General features: G+C 47.5%; 1 protein-coding gene across 9 annotated transcripts in view; it reads left to right on the forward strand.

The window, feature by feature from the left end:
• The window catches only part of EML4 (EMAP like 4), a 163,672-nt gene extending 159,140 nt beyond the window's left edge, over positions 1-4,532 (forward strand). For all 9 annotated transcript variants that reach the window (XM_040496613.1, XM_040496616.1, XM_040496617.1 and 6 more), the window contains 2 exons: positions 764-894; positions 1,753-4,532. In XM_040496613.1, coding sequence (XP_040352547.1) covers positions 764-894; positions 1,753-2,226 — 605 coding nt within the window. In that variant the 3' untranslated portion in view covers positions 2,227-4,532. The remainder of the gene's footprint in view (positions 1-763; positions 895-1,752) is intronic.
• The last annotated feature ends 13,430 nt before the right edge of the window (positions 4,533-17,962 follow it).

Below are 17,962 nucleotides of genomic sequence, written 5' to 3' on the forward strand. Positions count from 1 at the left end.
TTTTTTTAAATAAAAAAAGTGTTTTGACTCAGCAAATTTACCGAAAACTTATTTGTTCTTTAGAATAGCACTGAACCATAGGAGGCCAGCATCTCAGCCCTTATACATTCCATAAGTTCCATCTAGTCTAATAGAGTTTTGTGCTAATTACATTGACATGATCACCAGTGCCTCATAATGATTCAGAATAATTAAGTTTGTGAGGTCTCTGGACATAAATCATAGTTATAGGAAAATTCTGTGGGGCAGCATGGTAGACTTGTAGATGGCCTATGCATTTCTATTGAGAATCTTCGAGGTTCTCTTCAAGTGTCCACCTGAAGGGAACAGCAGAGAAGGAGTGTGTGCATTTTACAGTTTCCCCAGAGTCTCCTTGGAAGAACTAATGCTATGGCTTTCTTTCCGTACCTCACCACACAGCTGAGAATTTCCCCTCCAACTAGAAACTTTAGAAAGAGCTTATTTGCAGAGGTGAGTTAAACTAAAACAAATGGGTGCCACCTGCTGGTTACTAGTGAGTACTTTTGTGTCTTTAAATTTTCCGTCTTGAGGCTATTTTTGGTTTAATTTTATTATTAGATTTCGGGTAAAACTTCATCCTTTAAAAGAGGTATTGCACTACTAAGAAATTTGTAAGGAAAATGTTAGCAGCTAAGAGTTTGAACACAGATGAAAGTAAGATTCTAAAATTAAATAAGCCTATGTAGTATCACAGTTATATTTTAGACTAATTTTCCTCCACCACTGTGTTTCCGTATCAAAGGTGTCTGGCCAGAAGGATCCGATGGGACAGATATCAATGCACTGGTGCGATCCCACAATAGGAAGGTGATCGCTGTTGCTGACGACTTCTGCAAAGTCCATCTGTTTCAATATCCCTGCTCCAAAGCAAAGGTAAAATCAATATAATGAAAAGTAGTGTTGTAGGGCCTTTTGTTGGGGGCTAATTTTGTGTCAGTGATGAGAAGGTATGTGCAGAGTTACTCATTACTTCCCGTGCTGCTGAGGTGCACAGAGGGACAACAGTGCCCCTTGTAAGTGTCCAGGCAGGCCCTGCTCCTTTTAAGGTCAAGCTGGTGTTTTATTATTGTTTATCATCTGCTTTTTAAATAATTTTTTAACAGGTTTAATGTCTCCTAAACCTACTAACATACTTTGTTACACATATGATCACCATTATAAAGCTACGGGGTCAGGGTGCCTGGGTGGCTTAGTCGGTTGAACATCCCAGCTCATGATTTTGGCTCAGGTCACAATCCCAGGGTAATGGGATCGAGCCCTGTGTTGGGCTCCATGCTCAGCATGGACCCTGCTTAAAATCTTTCTCTCTCCCTCTGCCCCTCTCCAATAAAAAAATATTAAAAATAAATACATAAGACCAATGGGGCCATTTTCTAAATCAACTACAGTCCTGCCCGCCTAGTAAGTTCTCCCTTAGCCATCTCAGCAGAATAATTGCTAATGTCTGGTAAGTATACCTAACTGATATCCAGAAGAGACAGACTGTTCGTTATTTTTTAAAATATATGGTCTGACGGTATGGACGTGTGTCCAATTATTCTGTTTCTCCCGTATAAGTAGGTATTGAAAGGAAATTGCTGCTAGTTCGGTTCCTCAGATTTGATGACTGTGGCTTTGGTCTGAATTACTGTTTCAGAAACTGAATTACTTCCCTTACCTAGTCACTTTCATTGCTGTAAGGAGGCATGTAAAGAATGAGGCTAATTTTCTGGTCTGATTTGTTTCACACAGGCTCCCAGTCACAAGTACAGCGCCCACAGCAGCCATGTCACCAATGTCAGTTTTACACACAGTGACAGTCACCTGATTTCAACTGGTGGAAAAGACATGAGCATCATCCAGTGGAAACTTGTAGAAAAGTTATCTTTGCCTCAAAATGAGATCGTAGCCGATGGTACTCTAACCAAAGCCCCCATCTCTTCCATTGAAAGTGTCATGCAGTCTGATACTCCCACACCGCCTCCCTCCCAGCCCTTAAATGAGGCAGCTGAAGACGAAAGTAGAATAAGCAATTCTCCCACACTTCTGGAGAACAGCCTGGAACAGACCATGGAGCCCAGCGAAGACCACATCGAGGAACAGAGTGAAGGGGGCAGCGAGGACCTCGGTGAGCCTATTTTTGAGGAGCCATCCAGTGAGATAAGCAAGGAGCAGAGTGAATCTGTTCTTACCGAGGACCGGCAAGGCCCCCCACCCCTGTCTTAACACCAGGGCTTCAGCGCGATGCTCTCTCCTCCTTCAGCTGCATGTGATCTTGTGACAGAGTTCAGATAACAGGCTGGGAAGCGACGCAGATCACTATTGATTGCGATTTGCGTTTCCACACGATCTGTTTTCAGTGGTCTTACCTTCAGTCTCAAATGCAGCCGACCATGACGGTTGTTTGGTGTGTGTTGAAAATTAACCAAACTCTTAATAGCAAGAGAGACTGAAACATTAATGTCTCAGAAATGACCATGTATGTAAGTGGTGTGATGTAAATACTGGAAACAAAAACAGCAGTTGTATGGATTTGAAATCAACCCCTTGTTATCTGAACAAGTCTTCAGGAACAACCAGAGGCATCACAAACACTGTTACTCATCTACTGGCTCAGACTGTGCTACTTTTTTTTCCCTGATGCAGAAAAAGAAATCAGGAAGAAAAAAACGCTCTCTTACTGAGCTATCCTCCCACCCCAATTGTCTAGTGGAAATTTTTTAGTTAAAAACTTCAGTCTTGCCACAAGCGATGGTGTTGCCTTGAGTCCTAGCGCCGTTTGCTTCCACTAGCGGTAGGCGTCCAGATGCTGCCTTTCTAAGTCGTGATGAGGAACAGTCCCTTGATTTCTTGTGTGCAGACCTGTTGTATCTGAAAACTAAGAAAGCAGTGGTTTGTTAAAGAGCTTTTAATGTATATTAAACCATTAATTCTCAGAAATAATGGGTTCCTCCAAGGATTCCTTTACTGGCCGAAACATTTTGTAATGTTTGGCATCCACATGAATGGAAGAAAAAACCGCATGCCTATAAAACTGTAATAATTACTTGGCTAATTTGAACTTAGCCTTCCTCATAATTTGTCTCTTTCATAACAGGAGAAATACAAATACAGTAAGTTTGAATCGGTGCTTGAAATTCATTGGTTTTATTGTAACTTTTATACAGATTACATTGAGGGATAAGACACTCAGCAAATTACAAATTCTTTTTTATAGAAATATAACAGTCACAGTCATTTTTTATAAATTGCATACTTAACAGACTTGCTACATATGCTCATTTTTCTCTGGTAGAGTTGCTGCAAGGCCTTGCAGTTCTGACACGGCTGCCCTCTGCTGTCATGGGCAACGCGTGTGTTATGCATTGGAGAGTAGGGGGGTTTTGTTTTGTTTTTGTTTTAAGTTTTGTCAGATAACTATGTTTTTCTTAAGTACATGTTTCCTACTATAAAAATAATTACTGACAAATACGCATTTCCTATATATTTGTTTATACATTGATTATAAAATACTGTTTTGATTTATTTTTTAACTTGCTGAATTGTTCTTTTGTTTTTTGTTGGTTTTTTTTTTGTTGTTGTTAGACCATGTTTAGAAACTTTGAATGAGTTCAGAAGTCTTAAGTATAAGTATGCAAGTGTTTACGTGATTGTGCCATTCCAAAGTGCATCAGAACTGTCATTCCCTTCTAGTATCTTCTCAGGAGTAATACAAATCAGGTATTTCATCACCATTTGGTAACTAATATACAAACTCCAGTGAACTCCCAAGGACACTCACAACATTTATATTCACATGCTGTATGTAAGGGTGTGGGTATGTGTGAAGGGGTGAGTGTAGACACTCTGTGTGTATCTATAGAAGATATACACCACATTGAAAATACTCAGTGTATATCTCTATGTGTATAGGTATATGTCCACGTATATCTCTTTCCTTTTGTTTACAGTTCAAAAAACCTCAAAGGAGTTCTCTTCAAAAGAAGAGACCTAGATTCCAAGCAATCCACTTTTCAGTATGTTCTGTACATAATTATCAGAGAGCATCAATAAATGCCAGGCATATATACTTGCCTATTAGCGTAACTGAATCATCAAGATCAGCATGTGCTCCTTCCCTGCAAGAAAAATACTGAGATGAACAAGTAGTTCTAGAAGAAAAAGCATTTCTTTACCTGGGAGATACAGCTCTCTCCGATCAGCAGGGAGTGTGCCTGGGACACCAGTCACCGTTGTGGTTGCTGTGTACAATGAGATTTATGACGGTGATACTCTTGGGTGGTAGTTTCAAAAGACACTACTAATGCGCAGAAGCGTTCCAGCTCTCTTGCTGGCAACTACTGTTTAATGGTCAATTAAATCTGTGATAATGGTTGCAGGTGGGTGGGATTATGAAATTGTAGCTGTTTTTAGAAAAACTTGTGAATGAAAATCCAAGTGTTTCATGTGAAGATGTTGAGCCATTTCTATCATGCATTCCTGTCTCATGGCAGAAGATTTTGAAGATTATGAAATAAAATAATCAAAATGTTTCCTGTGTCTTGACTCTTCCTTTGCTTGTGCTACTCGTCTCCACGCTGTCCAGCCATCAGCTGACCACCGCTTGTGGACACAACCATCCTGGTGGGAACGAACTCCCATCTCGTTATGTTAGAGGAAATTACTTCTCATTTATGCTCCCACTTAACAGGCGAGTAGCTTCATTTTCATTTATTTCACTACGCTTTCTCACATTTAACACCGGGTAACCCTGGTGATCCTGGCTACCTGCCGGACAGACTCCCATCACCGCTGTCACCGGCCCCCCTGTGTTGTGCAGGGACCCAGAGCCTCCGTATGCCACAACTATACGCCGGCTGCTACGACTTCTTCTCTCTGAAAAGTCAGATCGGGAGCATTCCATACCGTCCTCCAAAGGCACGGAGATGATGGGGTTTTCATCGTTCCCTCGTTCATCCGCGCTGACCCTGAATCTTGTGTTCACAACCGCCCACAGACACGAACCCCTGAGGGGCTACCGTGGGGTAGGGATTACTTACCTCACCGATTCAGAGACAGAAGGGCTGACACATCTGAGCAAACTCACTGAACAATGTGATTTTTTCCTCTCAATAACATAAGGGGATCCCAAAGGGGGAAATGATGATGCATTTGATTCTGAGCACACTGAGGTGTTGGTAGAACTTCTAGAAGGAATTAGGTTTCCAGCTTAGAGCTGGCACTGAAACAGAGTTCAAGAACATGTTTCTGTTCTTGACAGGCCTGAAGAGCAGACATGTAGGACTTGGGGCAAGGCGAGCTGCCGGCGGGGCACCTGTGTGGCCCATCGAGGTCCCATCACCCTGGCCCTCACGTGCCGGGAGTGTTCCCTGCGGGCGAGGAGAAGAGCTGGGAGACTGGGAAGTGGCCCGTGTTCCCAGACTTCGATACCGGCCAGGACTTCATGTTTTGTAACCTCAAATCTTGCGCCTCTGCTACTCAAACTAGGAGACAGACATGCTTTAGGAACAGGGAGGGAGGGAGGAGGAGGGTAAGTCTTGGGAGAATCGGCCAAGGGGCTGGGGAAACAGGAAGCCTGTGTCCATCTCCGACTTGGCTGCGGGAGTGAGTGGGGGAAGCCGCTGCCCGCAGGCCGCCCGTCTGTCGCCAGCACGGAAGCCTGTCCCTGCTGGAGAAGCCGCCTTGGCCTGGGACGCCCAGGACTGGAGTCCTCGAGGACCACAGAAAGGTCTCGGGCATTTTTCCCAAAAACACAGATGTAACTCTTTGTAAAGAGGCAGCTCCTGCTCTCTTCACGGGGTCATGCATAATGTTACACTTTCTGTGCTAACCGGTTCACCTATTCCAAAGAAAACCTGAATTTCTACTCTACGTGCGTTACTAAATCCCTACGATAACCCTTAATGCTCTGATATAAAGAAGGCAAAAGAATAAAGAGAATCCCAAACGGAAAAAAGTCTCACCGTCTCTGGAAACGTCAGCTTGTTTCACTTCTGCATCCCTGGGTGACACCCTCGGGAGACCGTGGCTTACTGAACCGAACACGTTTTTGTGGTGGTGGTTTTTAACCAATCCTGAAATATGGCAGAAAAAACTTACTGGTGCTACTTCTGTATCTCAGAGGACGAAAACAGGAAACGGGCAAAAACAAAAAACAAATGCTCCGTGGCTAAAATCCGGTCCCCACATACCTAATTGCTGTTCCACGGTAACAGCTGGCACCTCAGATGACACGTGCTTTCCGTGTGTTAACTCATTCAGTTCTTCCAACAATCCTAAACTCCATTCTCTCCATTCTACACACAAGGCAACTTGAGGAACAGAGAAGTCAGGTCACACTACTAGCAGGTGGCTGAGCCAAGGCTGGAAGCCAGGTCCTCCGGCCTCCAGGGTGACCATTTAGTCGCCGTTAATACAAAGGATGAACTAGGTTAAACGAATAGCAAGCATTTCGAGCAGCAGAAGGAAAAACCACAGGAAGCAATCAGACCCGGAGAAGACAGCACAGGGCTGCGAAGAGAGTCACAAAGGTGAAGGGACCCTTCTCATGCACAGGTGCCCTCTCCCGCCGCCCCTATAACCAGAGCGCAGGGCAGAGAAGCTTCCAGGCCCTTACACCATCCTGCAGCTGCACCTGCAGCCGGCAACTGCCTGCTCTTCCTGCCGCCTTTGGTCATGGGCACATGTGTCCTCCGTCCCTAGTGTTCAGTTTAAACCTGTTTGTGTGGCGACGCTGCTCCCTCATTTTCCAACCTTTGGGCAATTTCCATTACACCCAAAAAGGAGCGTAGCAACTTCTGTCATTAGCCAAGTGCATTCTCCACTCTGTCCCCATTCCCCATCCCACGGCCGAGCGCTCGGCCACGGGGCTTTGATCTTGCACCTCTTGTCCCTCAGCAATGTAAACATGTGGTCCTGAAACTAGATCTTCCTAGGGAGCCGCCCATCGACACAGAGATGAATACGCATAATCACGGTGCTGATGGCTAAACATCTTAGTGGGATGACACAAAACCGGCTCCAGAGGCAGATTTCAACTCCTGGCAGAGTTTACTTTCCCCAGATCTCAACAGGAACAGCAAACACAGAGGGTACCAGAAGAAATGGTCCCAGGTGGGAAAAATAACCTTTCAGTAAAAAGCCAAGCCTTCATACCTGATCTTCCCGCTTCATTCTGGATGTTCACACAGCCACCGGGCCACAGCGCTCGGGAAAGGTCCTCGGAGCCTGCCTCGCACAGTGATGCCCAGTTAGCCAACACCGGGCTGGGCTGACTTGGAAACCTGGTTGGGAGCAGGGAAACCAGAAGCCGGCATTCTCTTACCATGTCAACCGCCGAACACTAGTTCAGTTAACCTGAGTCGGGTGTCTGGACAAGGCGGGTCCTCTTGATTCTATAGACTCGTCTCCCTGCGATAAAAACGTCCTCTGCCGCCAGCACCTTCCAAGTAGTAGCCAGCGGGCTACCTGGGACGTGTGTGTGGCACCACATCCGAAGGAGTCATCCACGCACCAGGTGTTGGTCACCACCTGCCTCGTGCAAGGAGCTGTGCCGGGATCAGCAGGGAATCCAATGGCCAGACTGACCCGGCCCTGCCCTCGCGGCGCACGTAACCAAGAAAGGTGGGATAGTTTAGGATTCGTATATAGCCAAGTCGGCTTCCCCCCAAGTTAGAAAACTTACCTGCATGCTATAAACAGTATATGATCTGAAACGTGACGAGTATCCTTCACCAAGGAATCTTGGGTTGGTCATTTACTGCAACCACCCACCCATTGCTTAAATTCTCTAACAACAGCCAAAAGGTGAAATTTTTATGTTTAATAAAAAATGATGTTGGGGCACCTGGACAGCTCAGGCAGTTAAACACCTGACTCTTGATTTCGGCTCAGGTCACCGTCTCAGTTTGTGAGTCTCGGACTCGGTACTGGCAAGGGCGGAGCCTCCTTGGGATTCTCTCCCTCTGCCCCTCCCCCCACACACGTGCATTCCCTCTAAATGGACTACTTAATAAATAAAAGAACCGTTGATACATGAAAATTTAGAAGAAGCCTAAGAGTATTCATTATTCATAGTGAAAAAACCAACCTTGAAAGCTTATCAACTGTATTTCCATGTCTATAACATTCTTGAAATGACCAAACTACAGACAACTGGTTAGTAATTGCCAAGGGACAGGCTGCTTGTCAGGGGCGCTTGGCTCCCAGGGTCTGTGGGAGAATTCCTAGCTCGTCTCAGGCAAGGTGGAGACGGCATCTGCCATGGGGTGGGGGGGAGGGGGCAAGAGGCGACCTGGGGGCGCTGGGGATCCACCGGGCGGTGCGCCCCTCGGATGACAGGCACGGAGGGAAGATGGCCCTCCGGTGTCCTCCCGCTTGGCTGGGCCACTCGGTACCCCTCCCTCCTGGTTTCTCACGGACTTCTTCGGATCTGGAAACTCCCTTTCTCGGAAACCCTCTCCTGAAGCGACCCTGCTGCTGCTTCCTGCCCTCGGGGGCCGGAGCTGAATCACCTTCCCTTATTCAGAACTAATGAAATGACAAGAAAAAAAAATTCCACTCCTTAGGCGGCCCTCCAGAAACCGCTGCAGAATTGAGATTAGGTTATCAGGGTTTCTCCCTTGAGAGAGACAGAGCCCGGCTTCCCGGGCAAAATCCATTTTCACGTGGCCTACTGTTTGCTGCCCGTGAATACCCCCTCACCAGAATCATTAGCAGGAAGGTTTGCCAGGCTTTGACATTTCCATTTAGAAGATGAATTAATTCGGGGCTGAGCCAAGAGTCCCCTCCCTCCTGGAGGGACTGTGTTAAGACTCAGCCCTCCCAGGACCCTGGAGCATCGGGAAGATCCAATCCGGTTCTCGCGGCACCACGGGTCGGCCCTGCCTCTGGGCAAGTGAGGAATCTGACAGAGAAAACAAAGCTGAGATGAGAAAGCCATTTTTCACTGTGGGCTTAGGTAAGTTTAGGTGCCATCAGTGAGGGCCAGACCCACGCACAGCATCCGAGGCACGGGGGAGGCCCATCCGGCGAGCTTCGGGCTCTGCCCCTACCTGCCCGGTGAAGGCCCAGCATCCACAGAACAGGAGAGAAAGAGCCCAGCTGTGCTACTCGCACAGGGAGGGAAGGCCGTCCCCTCCCGACGGCCGGCTGGAGCCTCCCGCACAATGAACAGTGTTTGCACTGGAAGCGGGGAACAGCACGACAGATTGTCAGGAAAGCCAGGAAAGCCTGCAGATGGCTCCCTTAATAAAGCCGCCATGGAGGGCCGCCGAAGCTGAAGTGGTTTCTATGGGAAACCCACACATTAAAATAGAAGACGGTTCTTTTAAATTAAATTACAGTCATTAATCACCTTTTTAAATTAAACGTTATCAAATTTAAACACAGGGTATCGGCGGGGAGGGCACGCAGGGAGCCACAGACGTGGCCGTTCGCACTGGTGGGAGCTACGGACAAGAGCACGGGAGACTCCTCGGGTACGGCTGTGACCTGAGGATCGTGCCCCCTCCCTGCTCGGATTCCACGTCAGGGTCTGTTCTATGCCCCCCATTCGACAGCGCGAGGAACACACGCTAGTGAACACGGGAGGGCTGGCAGGGAGGCTTCCGAGGACACGGTCACGCGCACGCCACCCTACAGAGCCAGCCCGTGGCCGCGCCTCTTGGCATGAGCGACACCGGCCCTCATTCTTCCTTGAATATCCACCCTCTCCCGACACCACAGGCTCCAGGCTTCCTTCTTCCCTCCGTCTTCCTCCCTCCTTCCTCCCTTCCTTCCATCCTCCTTCGAAAGTGTAGCAGAAAACCCGCCACCCAAAAATATGCCACTCTGGTAGAGTGATGCCTTCGGGCTGGAGGCACTTGGAAAACAGCAAATGCAGGGAGAGCCTTTCTCTGAACCCCCTTCCTGCCTCAAGACAGATGCTCCCAAAGGAACTCGACCGTCACAGATCCCCTCCCTGGGAGGGTCTTCAGCCATTACCACAGGAGAGGAGACCAGAAGCGGGGCGCCACATGCTCACAAGCTTTGTCACAAGCTGTTCTTCCAAGGGCCCTTTCACCTTCCTCAAAAACCGTCTTCTTCCCCCTCCGAGGCCTGCCTTCCCCCTTCCCTCCCGAGAGCTATTGAAGCCCGAGCTCTAAGCCACCTCAGGGGATGAGTCACTGCCCCCCGGGCATCTCCCATGATGTACACACGAGGTAAACATGTTATTAAACTCTTTTCTCTTGTTAATCTTTTATGACAGGGGTCTCGGCCAAGAAGTCAGAAGAGGGGAAAGAAAATTATTTTCCCTTCCCTGCACTTCCTTTTTTTTTTTTTGGTAAGACTGTTGTTTAGGTGTAACTTACAGTAGGGCGCCCAGATCTTAGCATATCGGTCTATATGCGCACATACGTGTAATCACCCACATGAAAACACGGAATGTTCTTCACAAGGCTGACCTCTATCACCACGGGTTAGTTTCGCCTGGTTTTGACATTTATATACGTGGAATCACATGCTATGTTCTGTGTCTGGCTTCTTCCATATAACGCCTCCATGCTCCCCCTATGAGCCACCACAAGCCCCTCTCCTCCCCACCCACTCGGCAAATAGTGCTGTTTCCCCCATTCTGGCTCCTCACTTACACCACTGCCCCTGAATCCTGCTCTCTCTCCAATTTCTTTTCTTCTCTTTTGAATTTTTTTTAACATTTTCATTCATTTTTTGAGAGCCAGAGAGCAAGCACGAGCTGAGGAGGGGCAGAGAGGGAGACACAGAATCCAAAGCAGGCTCCAGGCTCCAGGCTCCGAGTCGTCAGCACAGAGCCCAACGTGGGGCTCGAACCCGTGAGATCATGACCTGAGCATAAGTCGGCCACTTAGCCGAGACACCCAGGCGCCCCTCACTCTCCAATTTCTATCTCCAGACCCAACTGCCTATCGGAATTCTTTGCCTAAAGGCCTCACAGACCATCCATTTTTCCCTAACAAAACATGCCTTGCTGTTTACCCGCCATCTTGTACCTCCACCCGCCCCGAAGTCATCAACAGAACCTTTCTCTCGCTCTCACACGCACACATCCACGCACCCACACACGCATGCCAGGGTCGTTCATGAGCTGGCCCGAGCCTCCCTCTTCAGTCACGGATTCTAACATTCCTGTCTCCCCACCTCGTCACGCACATGCAAGACGCTCTCACACATCAGCACGTGCTCGTCCCTCAGGCCAACGTCCTTCCCCACCTGCAATGCACTACGCAATTTGCACGGTGGCCCCTCCGTCCCCGCTGCTCCTCCCCGCGCCCTGCGCCCTGACTCCGCCTCCAGATGTTCTGTCGCACGTTGCCTGTGCTCATCATTCCGTGAACTCTGGAGACCAGAGACAGGGTCACCCCTCTCTGGCCTCTCCTGCCCCACACAGAATCTGGCACACAGCCATTAGAGAAGGAACAGTCTGTGCTGAGGGTTAGTGATGGTAAAGATCAGGCTGACAGGGGAGCAGGGTGTCTTATCTATCCTCAAATAAGCCCAGACCTGCTCACGGCAGTCTTGTGGGACAACAGGGCACCTGATGGCCCATAAGGTTAAGAACATAAAACTCGTGGGGCGCCTGGGTGGCTCCGTCGGTTAAATGTCCGACTTCGGCTCAGGTCATGATCTCCCAGTCCGTGAGTTCGAGCCCCGCGTCGGGCTCTGTGCTGACAGCTCAGAGCCTGGAGCCTGCTTCGGATTCTGTGTCTCCCTCTTTCTACTCCTCCCCTGCTCACGCTCTGTGTCTGTCTCTCACTAATAAATAAACGTTAAAAAAAAAAAAAAAAAAAACACATAAAACTCGTGAAGAGCCGGAGACAGCCCAGGGAGCAAGGGAACCAGGAAAGAAAAGAACAAGATTCGCAGAGCCAGCTCAGAAGCCAGGGGTGGGGGGGTGGGGGGAGTGGAGTGGTGACCGGTAGCACGAAGACACCCCAGGCCTGAGCAGCTCTTGGGGACAAAGCCTGAGGTATGACTGTCTTCGCAAGTAGAGTCAAGCTGTCTCTTCTGTTTTCAGATTTTATTTTTCAAGTAATCTCCACACCCAACGTGGGATTCGAACTCACAACCCCAAGATGAAGGGTCAACTCACTCTACCAACGGAGCCAGCCAGGCACCCCGCCCTGTTTTTATTTTTGAGACAGACAGTGAGCAGGGGAGAAACAGAGAGAGACAGGGAGGGAGGGAGGGAGAGAGAGACAGAATCCCAAGCAGGCTGCACACCGTCAGCGCAGAGCCGGACGCGGGGCTCAATCTCACAAACTGTGAGATCACAACCTGGGCCAAAATAAAGAGTCAGACACACCTAATCAACAGAGCCGCCCAGGAGCCTCCCCCCCTACCCCCCACCCCTTCTGTGTTTAATGGCAGCAAGCGCACGCCCCTCCCAACCCACAAGCCCTCCTGGGCAGACTGACTTCCCAGGCTGGGCAGACTACTTAACCATTCCTCAACCTGGTCTCCCGCAGCCACGGGACACGTCTGCAAGTCCCCTCAACCAGCCACAGCAGTGAAGACTTACCCCAGCCTGCGGCCATGGCCCGCCTCCCCGATTCTTCCAGACATTCAATGAATAGGTCCTGACTGAAGGAGGGACGGGCAGACACAAAGTTACAAACAATTTTCCAAATGACCGTTTCTTCAAGAGGACGTAATTCCAGAGGAGAAAAGGGAACAGACACCGAGCATAAACAAAGGCTCTTCTGTGCGACTCTACTTTAATTAGAAGGACAACTAATTGAAAGCAATTTAATGTTGGTTCACGAAAGGTTAATGGAATTCATGTTTTGGAGATGCCGAATGCAACACAGACTCAGCCAGAAATACAAATCTAACCTTTATTCTCTTTAATTATTCGGTCAGAATAATTTCCTGGGAGCGGGTTTCGTCTCTGGATGGCTTTAATTAAACACCACTGAACTCTGAAGTTGACATCAACTCATCCAGCTGCAACTCAATTTTCAGATTAATCTGCTGTCTAACACGGAGGTTCTGTGGCCTGAGCAGGGGAGCTGTGGGGGAGCAGGAGACGGGCCTGGAGCCTGGCAGGTAGTAACGGGTTCTGGAACGCCATCTTCTTGCCCACCCTCTCTGGTGGCAAGGCAATTCTGTAACCTCTGCCAGCGCCTGAGGAGAGGGGCTTGCGCTGAGCCGAGCGACCAAGCTGCCTCCTTCCTCAGCTTTTCCCCACAGATGCTGCGGACGGCGGACCCCTGCCCAAGCCCCGCTCTACTCCTCCCTACCTGCCCTGCTCCCACATCTCCCCGCTCCCGGGGCGGCTGAAGCGCGTGACGGGCCCTCAGGAACCCCCTCTAAGCCGGCAGCCCGCGCTGCAGCCCAGCCCAGCCCCAGCCTCGAGCTCTCCGGGTCGGCTTTCCCAGGCCTTCCCGCTGCCGACCAGGAGGGGGCGCCAGCACGTCCCGCAGCCTGGGCCGGCACTTCCACTGGAATGCGCTATTTACGCTTGGCAAATCCGGCCAGTGTGTATGTGTTGGGCGGTGTGAAGCGCCATCGCTTTGGCCCTGAGGTCCACCCATGACAAAGCTCAAGGTCATGGCCAAGGTCAGGACAAGGGAAGGCATGATGTCCCAGGAGGGCTTTGTCAGAACTCAGAGAAAAAGAGAAAAACGCCATTCCCAGCCACTCTGCTGGCCCTTTCCGTTAGTTTTTGTAGCAACTCCCTTGGAAAGCGGTTCTAACGGACTCCAGACCCTGAGCAAAAGCAGCATCTGTCCTCAGTCCACGCATCCAGCACCTCCTGAGCCAGCACAGCACCCCCTGCACCCTGGTACCACACAGAGGTCAGGATTCCCAATTGAAGCTTATGCAAGTGACAGCTGCCAATGGCAGAAAAGGCGAATGACCCATCCCACCCCTGTCCCCACCCTGGGAGGCTCCAGAAGGAGCCAAAGATATTCTCTCTACTGAAACTTGAGGCTGGTTTCCGGTGACTGGACAACTAGACATTTCCTACCATGTGCAACAAACGAGAAACAGAGAAATAAGCTACACAGCCAACAGTGACAGAAACATCACGCACCGTGATCCCAGAAGCAAGTCTTTGTGAGGCCCAGCTCCACTGGGGTTCTAGAAAATCCCTCTTTCTGCACCGGCTGGTTTTAATAAATTTCTGGGACTTATGATCAGAAGAGGTTTGGCTCACACAGAAGTCAACAGAGTCTGTTCCAGAGAAGTCAGCCACATGGACCAATGACATTTACAGCATTATCAAAGAGCACCTGGACATATGTGGGCAAAGTATCCGAAAAGATAGTTGACAAAAAAAAGAAAGAAAACAACTTGAAAAATGAAAGGATTTTAGGGGCACCTGGCTGGCTCAGCTGTGGAGCATGCAACTCTTGATCTCAGATTGGTAGTTCAAGCCCCACGTTGTGTATAGACATTACTTAAAAATAAGGGGCACCTGGGTGGCTCAGTCGGTTAAGTATCTGACCCTTGATTGCAGCTCAGGTCATGATCTCATGGTTTGTGAGTTCAAGCCCCACATCGGGCTCTGTGTGGACAGCAAGGAGCCTGCTTAGGATTCTCTCACTCCTCTCTCTGCCCCTCCCCTGGTTTCTCTCTCAAAATAAACAAACTTAAAAAAAAAAAGGATTTTAAAAATTAAAAATAAATTTTAAATAAAAGAAAGATATTCAACATCACTCATTATAATAGAAAGACAATGTAAACCAAAGAAACGTTACCACTTACCAAGATGGCAAAGACAAAATTTGATACAGCATTTTGCTGGCAAAAGGGAGGAGGAACAGGCACCCTCATCACAGCTAAACAGGAACAAACACCAGCACTATTCTGTTGGTAAGGAGTAGCTATCAAAATTGGAAACACACATCCCCTTTGCCTTACAGTCTCACTTTTAGAAATTATCCTACAAATACATTCAACAATATGTAAAATGAGATGGAAAGGTTATATATTAAAGCAGTGTTTATAAAAGCAAAAAACTTAAGACTAAATACCCATCAAAAGGAGACTAGCTAAATAAACTATGGTGTGTTCATAAAATAGAGTATAATTCAGAAAAATGAGGCAGAGAACAAGTTCCAGACTGACTGACTAGTAGGAATGTATAGTACCATTTAGGCAAAAATAAAACAGGCAGAGAAGGAAAATGCATCCATAGATAAAAACAGAACATATCTGAAAGTAAACAGAGGAAACTAGGGTAGAGAAAAAAACAAGGTAAGCATAGAAAGCATCTTGTGTGTCAGAACGTACAGAAAACACACAAACACGGATGGGGCATGTCAAAAGGACACAGAAGCAAAGTCTGGGCTGAATTTAAGCACTGGAATGATTAATGACAGGGATGGTTACTATAGTGAATGAGGAAATTACACTAAAGCTTCTTAAAGGAGTGAGGGTAACCCAGCTTCACAGGAAAATGTCAACAGTGTAGAAGGAATGACAGACTACAGAATCACTTTTTTACAACCACCTTAAGGAATAAATGATTCAGTTAAGAATCACCAAGGACTACTATACTGGGTACAACACTGCCGAGGACAGGATATTCCCAGTCTCAACAACCACCCCAAAGATTACTTACTAGTTACAAAGGGAAAGGGTATCTTATAAGGGAGAAATCTGACAACAGCTGAATTAAGTTATCCTAACTTCAAATTGCCAATAATGGGACAAACTGGTATCGGGTGCCACTTGATATAGTAAGAATACATCGTATATGAAGAATTCCTGACAAAAATGTTTTAACTTCAACCCAATCATAAGGAGACAGTAAGACAAATCCAAGTTGAAGGATGTTCTGCAAAACACTGCCCTGAACTCTTCAAACTCTTTGATGAAGGGCACTGGGGGCTACTCTGGATCAAAAAGACTAAAGGGACATGACAATTAAAGACAATGTGTGATCCTTGAATGGATCCTGAAACTAAAAACAAAAGTTAACTAGCACTGCTGGAAGAAATGTAAAATGATAAAGCTGATTTAGGACGTCTGGCAATTCTTCAAAAAATAAACACGGAGTTACCATATGACCCAGCAATTCCACTCCTAGGTATATCCTAGGCATGGACCCAAGAGAAATGAAAACATAGGCCTGTTCAAAAACCTGTATATCAACTTCCATCTAAGCATATTCATAGTAGTCAAAAGTGTAAATAACCCAAATCCATCAACTGATGAACAGATAAACAAAACGTGGGGTGTCTATACAATGAAACATTATTCAGCCACGAAAAGGAATGAAGTTTTGACGCATGCCACAACATGGATGAACCTCAAAATCATTACAATGAGAGAAACCAGTCACAGAAGATCACACGTTAAATAAGATTTACGGGGCACCTGGGCGGCCCAGTTGGTTAAGTGTCTGACTTTTGATTTCTGCTCAGGTCATTACTTCACAGGTTTGTGAGATTGAGCCCCACATCGGGCTTGATGCTGACAGTGTGGAGCCTGCTTGGGATTCTCTCTCTCTGCCCCTCTTGTGCACTGGATCTCTCTCAAAAAAAAAAAAAAAAAGAAAAAAAGAAAAAAGATATTTACATGAAATACCCAGAAAAAAATAATCTATAGAGACAGAAAATAGAGATCAGTGGTTCCCTAAGGCTAGGAGGTGGGGTGGGGAAGATGAACAACTGCTAACAGGCACAGGCAGAGAGCTTCCTCTTAGGGTAATGAAAATATTTTAAAATTGATTGTGGTGATGGTTGCACAACTCTGTAGATGATAAAAACCACTCAACTGTACACTTTAAATGTTTTTGAGAGAGCAAGTGTGTGTGTGCAGAAGCAGAGGGGGAGGGGCAGAAGTGGGGGGGAAAGAGAGAAACCTAAGCAGGCTCCACGCTCAGCGTGCCCCAAAGGGGGCTCAATCCCTAAGACCCTGGGATCATGACCTAAGATGAAATCAAGAGTGGGACTCTTGGGGGCGCCTGGGTGGCGCAGTCGGTTGAGTGTCCAACTTCAGCCAGGTCACAATCTCGCAGTCCGTGAGTTCGAGCCCCGCGTCGGGCTCTGGGCTGATGGCTCACAGCCTGGAGCCTGTTTCCGATTCTGTGTCTCCCTCTCTCTCTGCCCCTCCCCCGTTCATGCTCTGTCTCTCTCTGTCCCAAAAATAAATAAACGTTGAAAAAAAAAATTTTTTTTTAAAAAAAGTGGGACTCTTGGGGAGTTTGGGTGGCTCAGTCGGTTGAGCATCCAACTTCCACTCAGGTCAAGACCTCACCGTTCATGGGTTCAAACCCCATATTGGGCTCTGTGCTGACAGCTCAGAGCCTGAAGCCTGCTTCTCTCTCCCTCTCCCTCCCTCCCTCCCTCTCAAAAATAAGTCAACATTAAAAAAAAAAAAAGACAACCAACTGAGCCACCCCGGCACCCCTGAATTGTACACTTTAAATAGGTAAATTGGGGGCGCCTGGGTGGCTCAGTCGGTTGAGCGTCCAACTTCGGCTCAGGTCATGATCTCATGGTTCGTGGGTTAGAGCCCCACATCAGGCTCTGTGCTAACAGCTCAGAGCCTGGAGCCTGTTTCAGATTCTGTGTCTCCCTCTCTCTCTGCCCCTCCACTGCTCAAGCTTTCCCTCTCTCAGAAATAAACAAACAAAAAAATAGGTGAATTGTATAGTATGTGAATTATATCCCAATAAAGTTGTTATTTTTAAAAACACAACTATAAAGGATACATCATTGTGATACCTGGGAAAATTAAATATAGAATATATATTAAATAGTATTGTTATCAATGTTAATCTGAGTGTGGCAACTATGTTATGATCATGAAGGAGAATGTCCTTATTCTTAGGAGACACTGCCTAAAGGAATTATGGCTGAACTATTACAATTGCATGGCTTAATCTTAAATGATTCAGCCAAAAACAAATGTGTTTACGTACATTCATTGTGTGCCCGCCATTTGTCAGAGAGCAAGAAAAGGCAAAGGTGGCAATTATTGCTAAGTG

This window comes from Herpailurus yagouaroundi, unplaced genomic scaffold (genome assembly GCF_014898765.1).
Source record: "Herpailurus yagouaroundi ecotype Mexico unplaced genomic scaffold, PumYag 188, whole genome shotgun sequence".
Taxonomy (NCBI): Eukaryota; Metazoa; Chordata; class Mammalia; order Carnivora; family Felidae; genus Herpailurus; species Herpailurus yagouaroundi.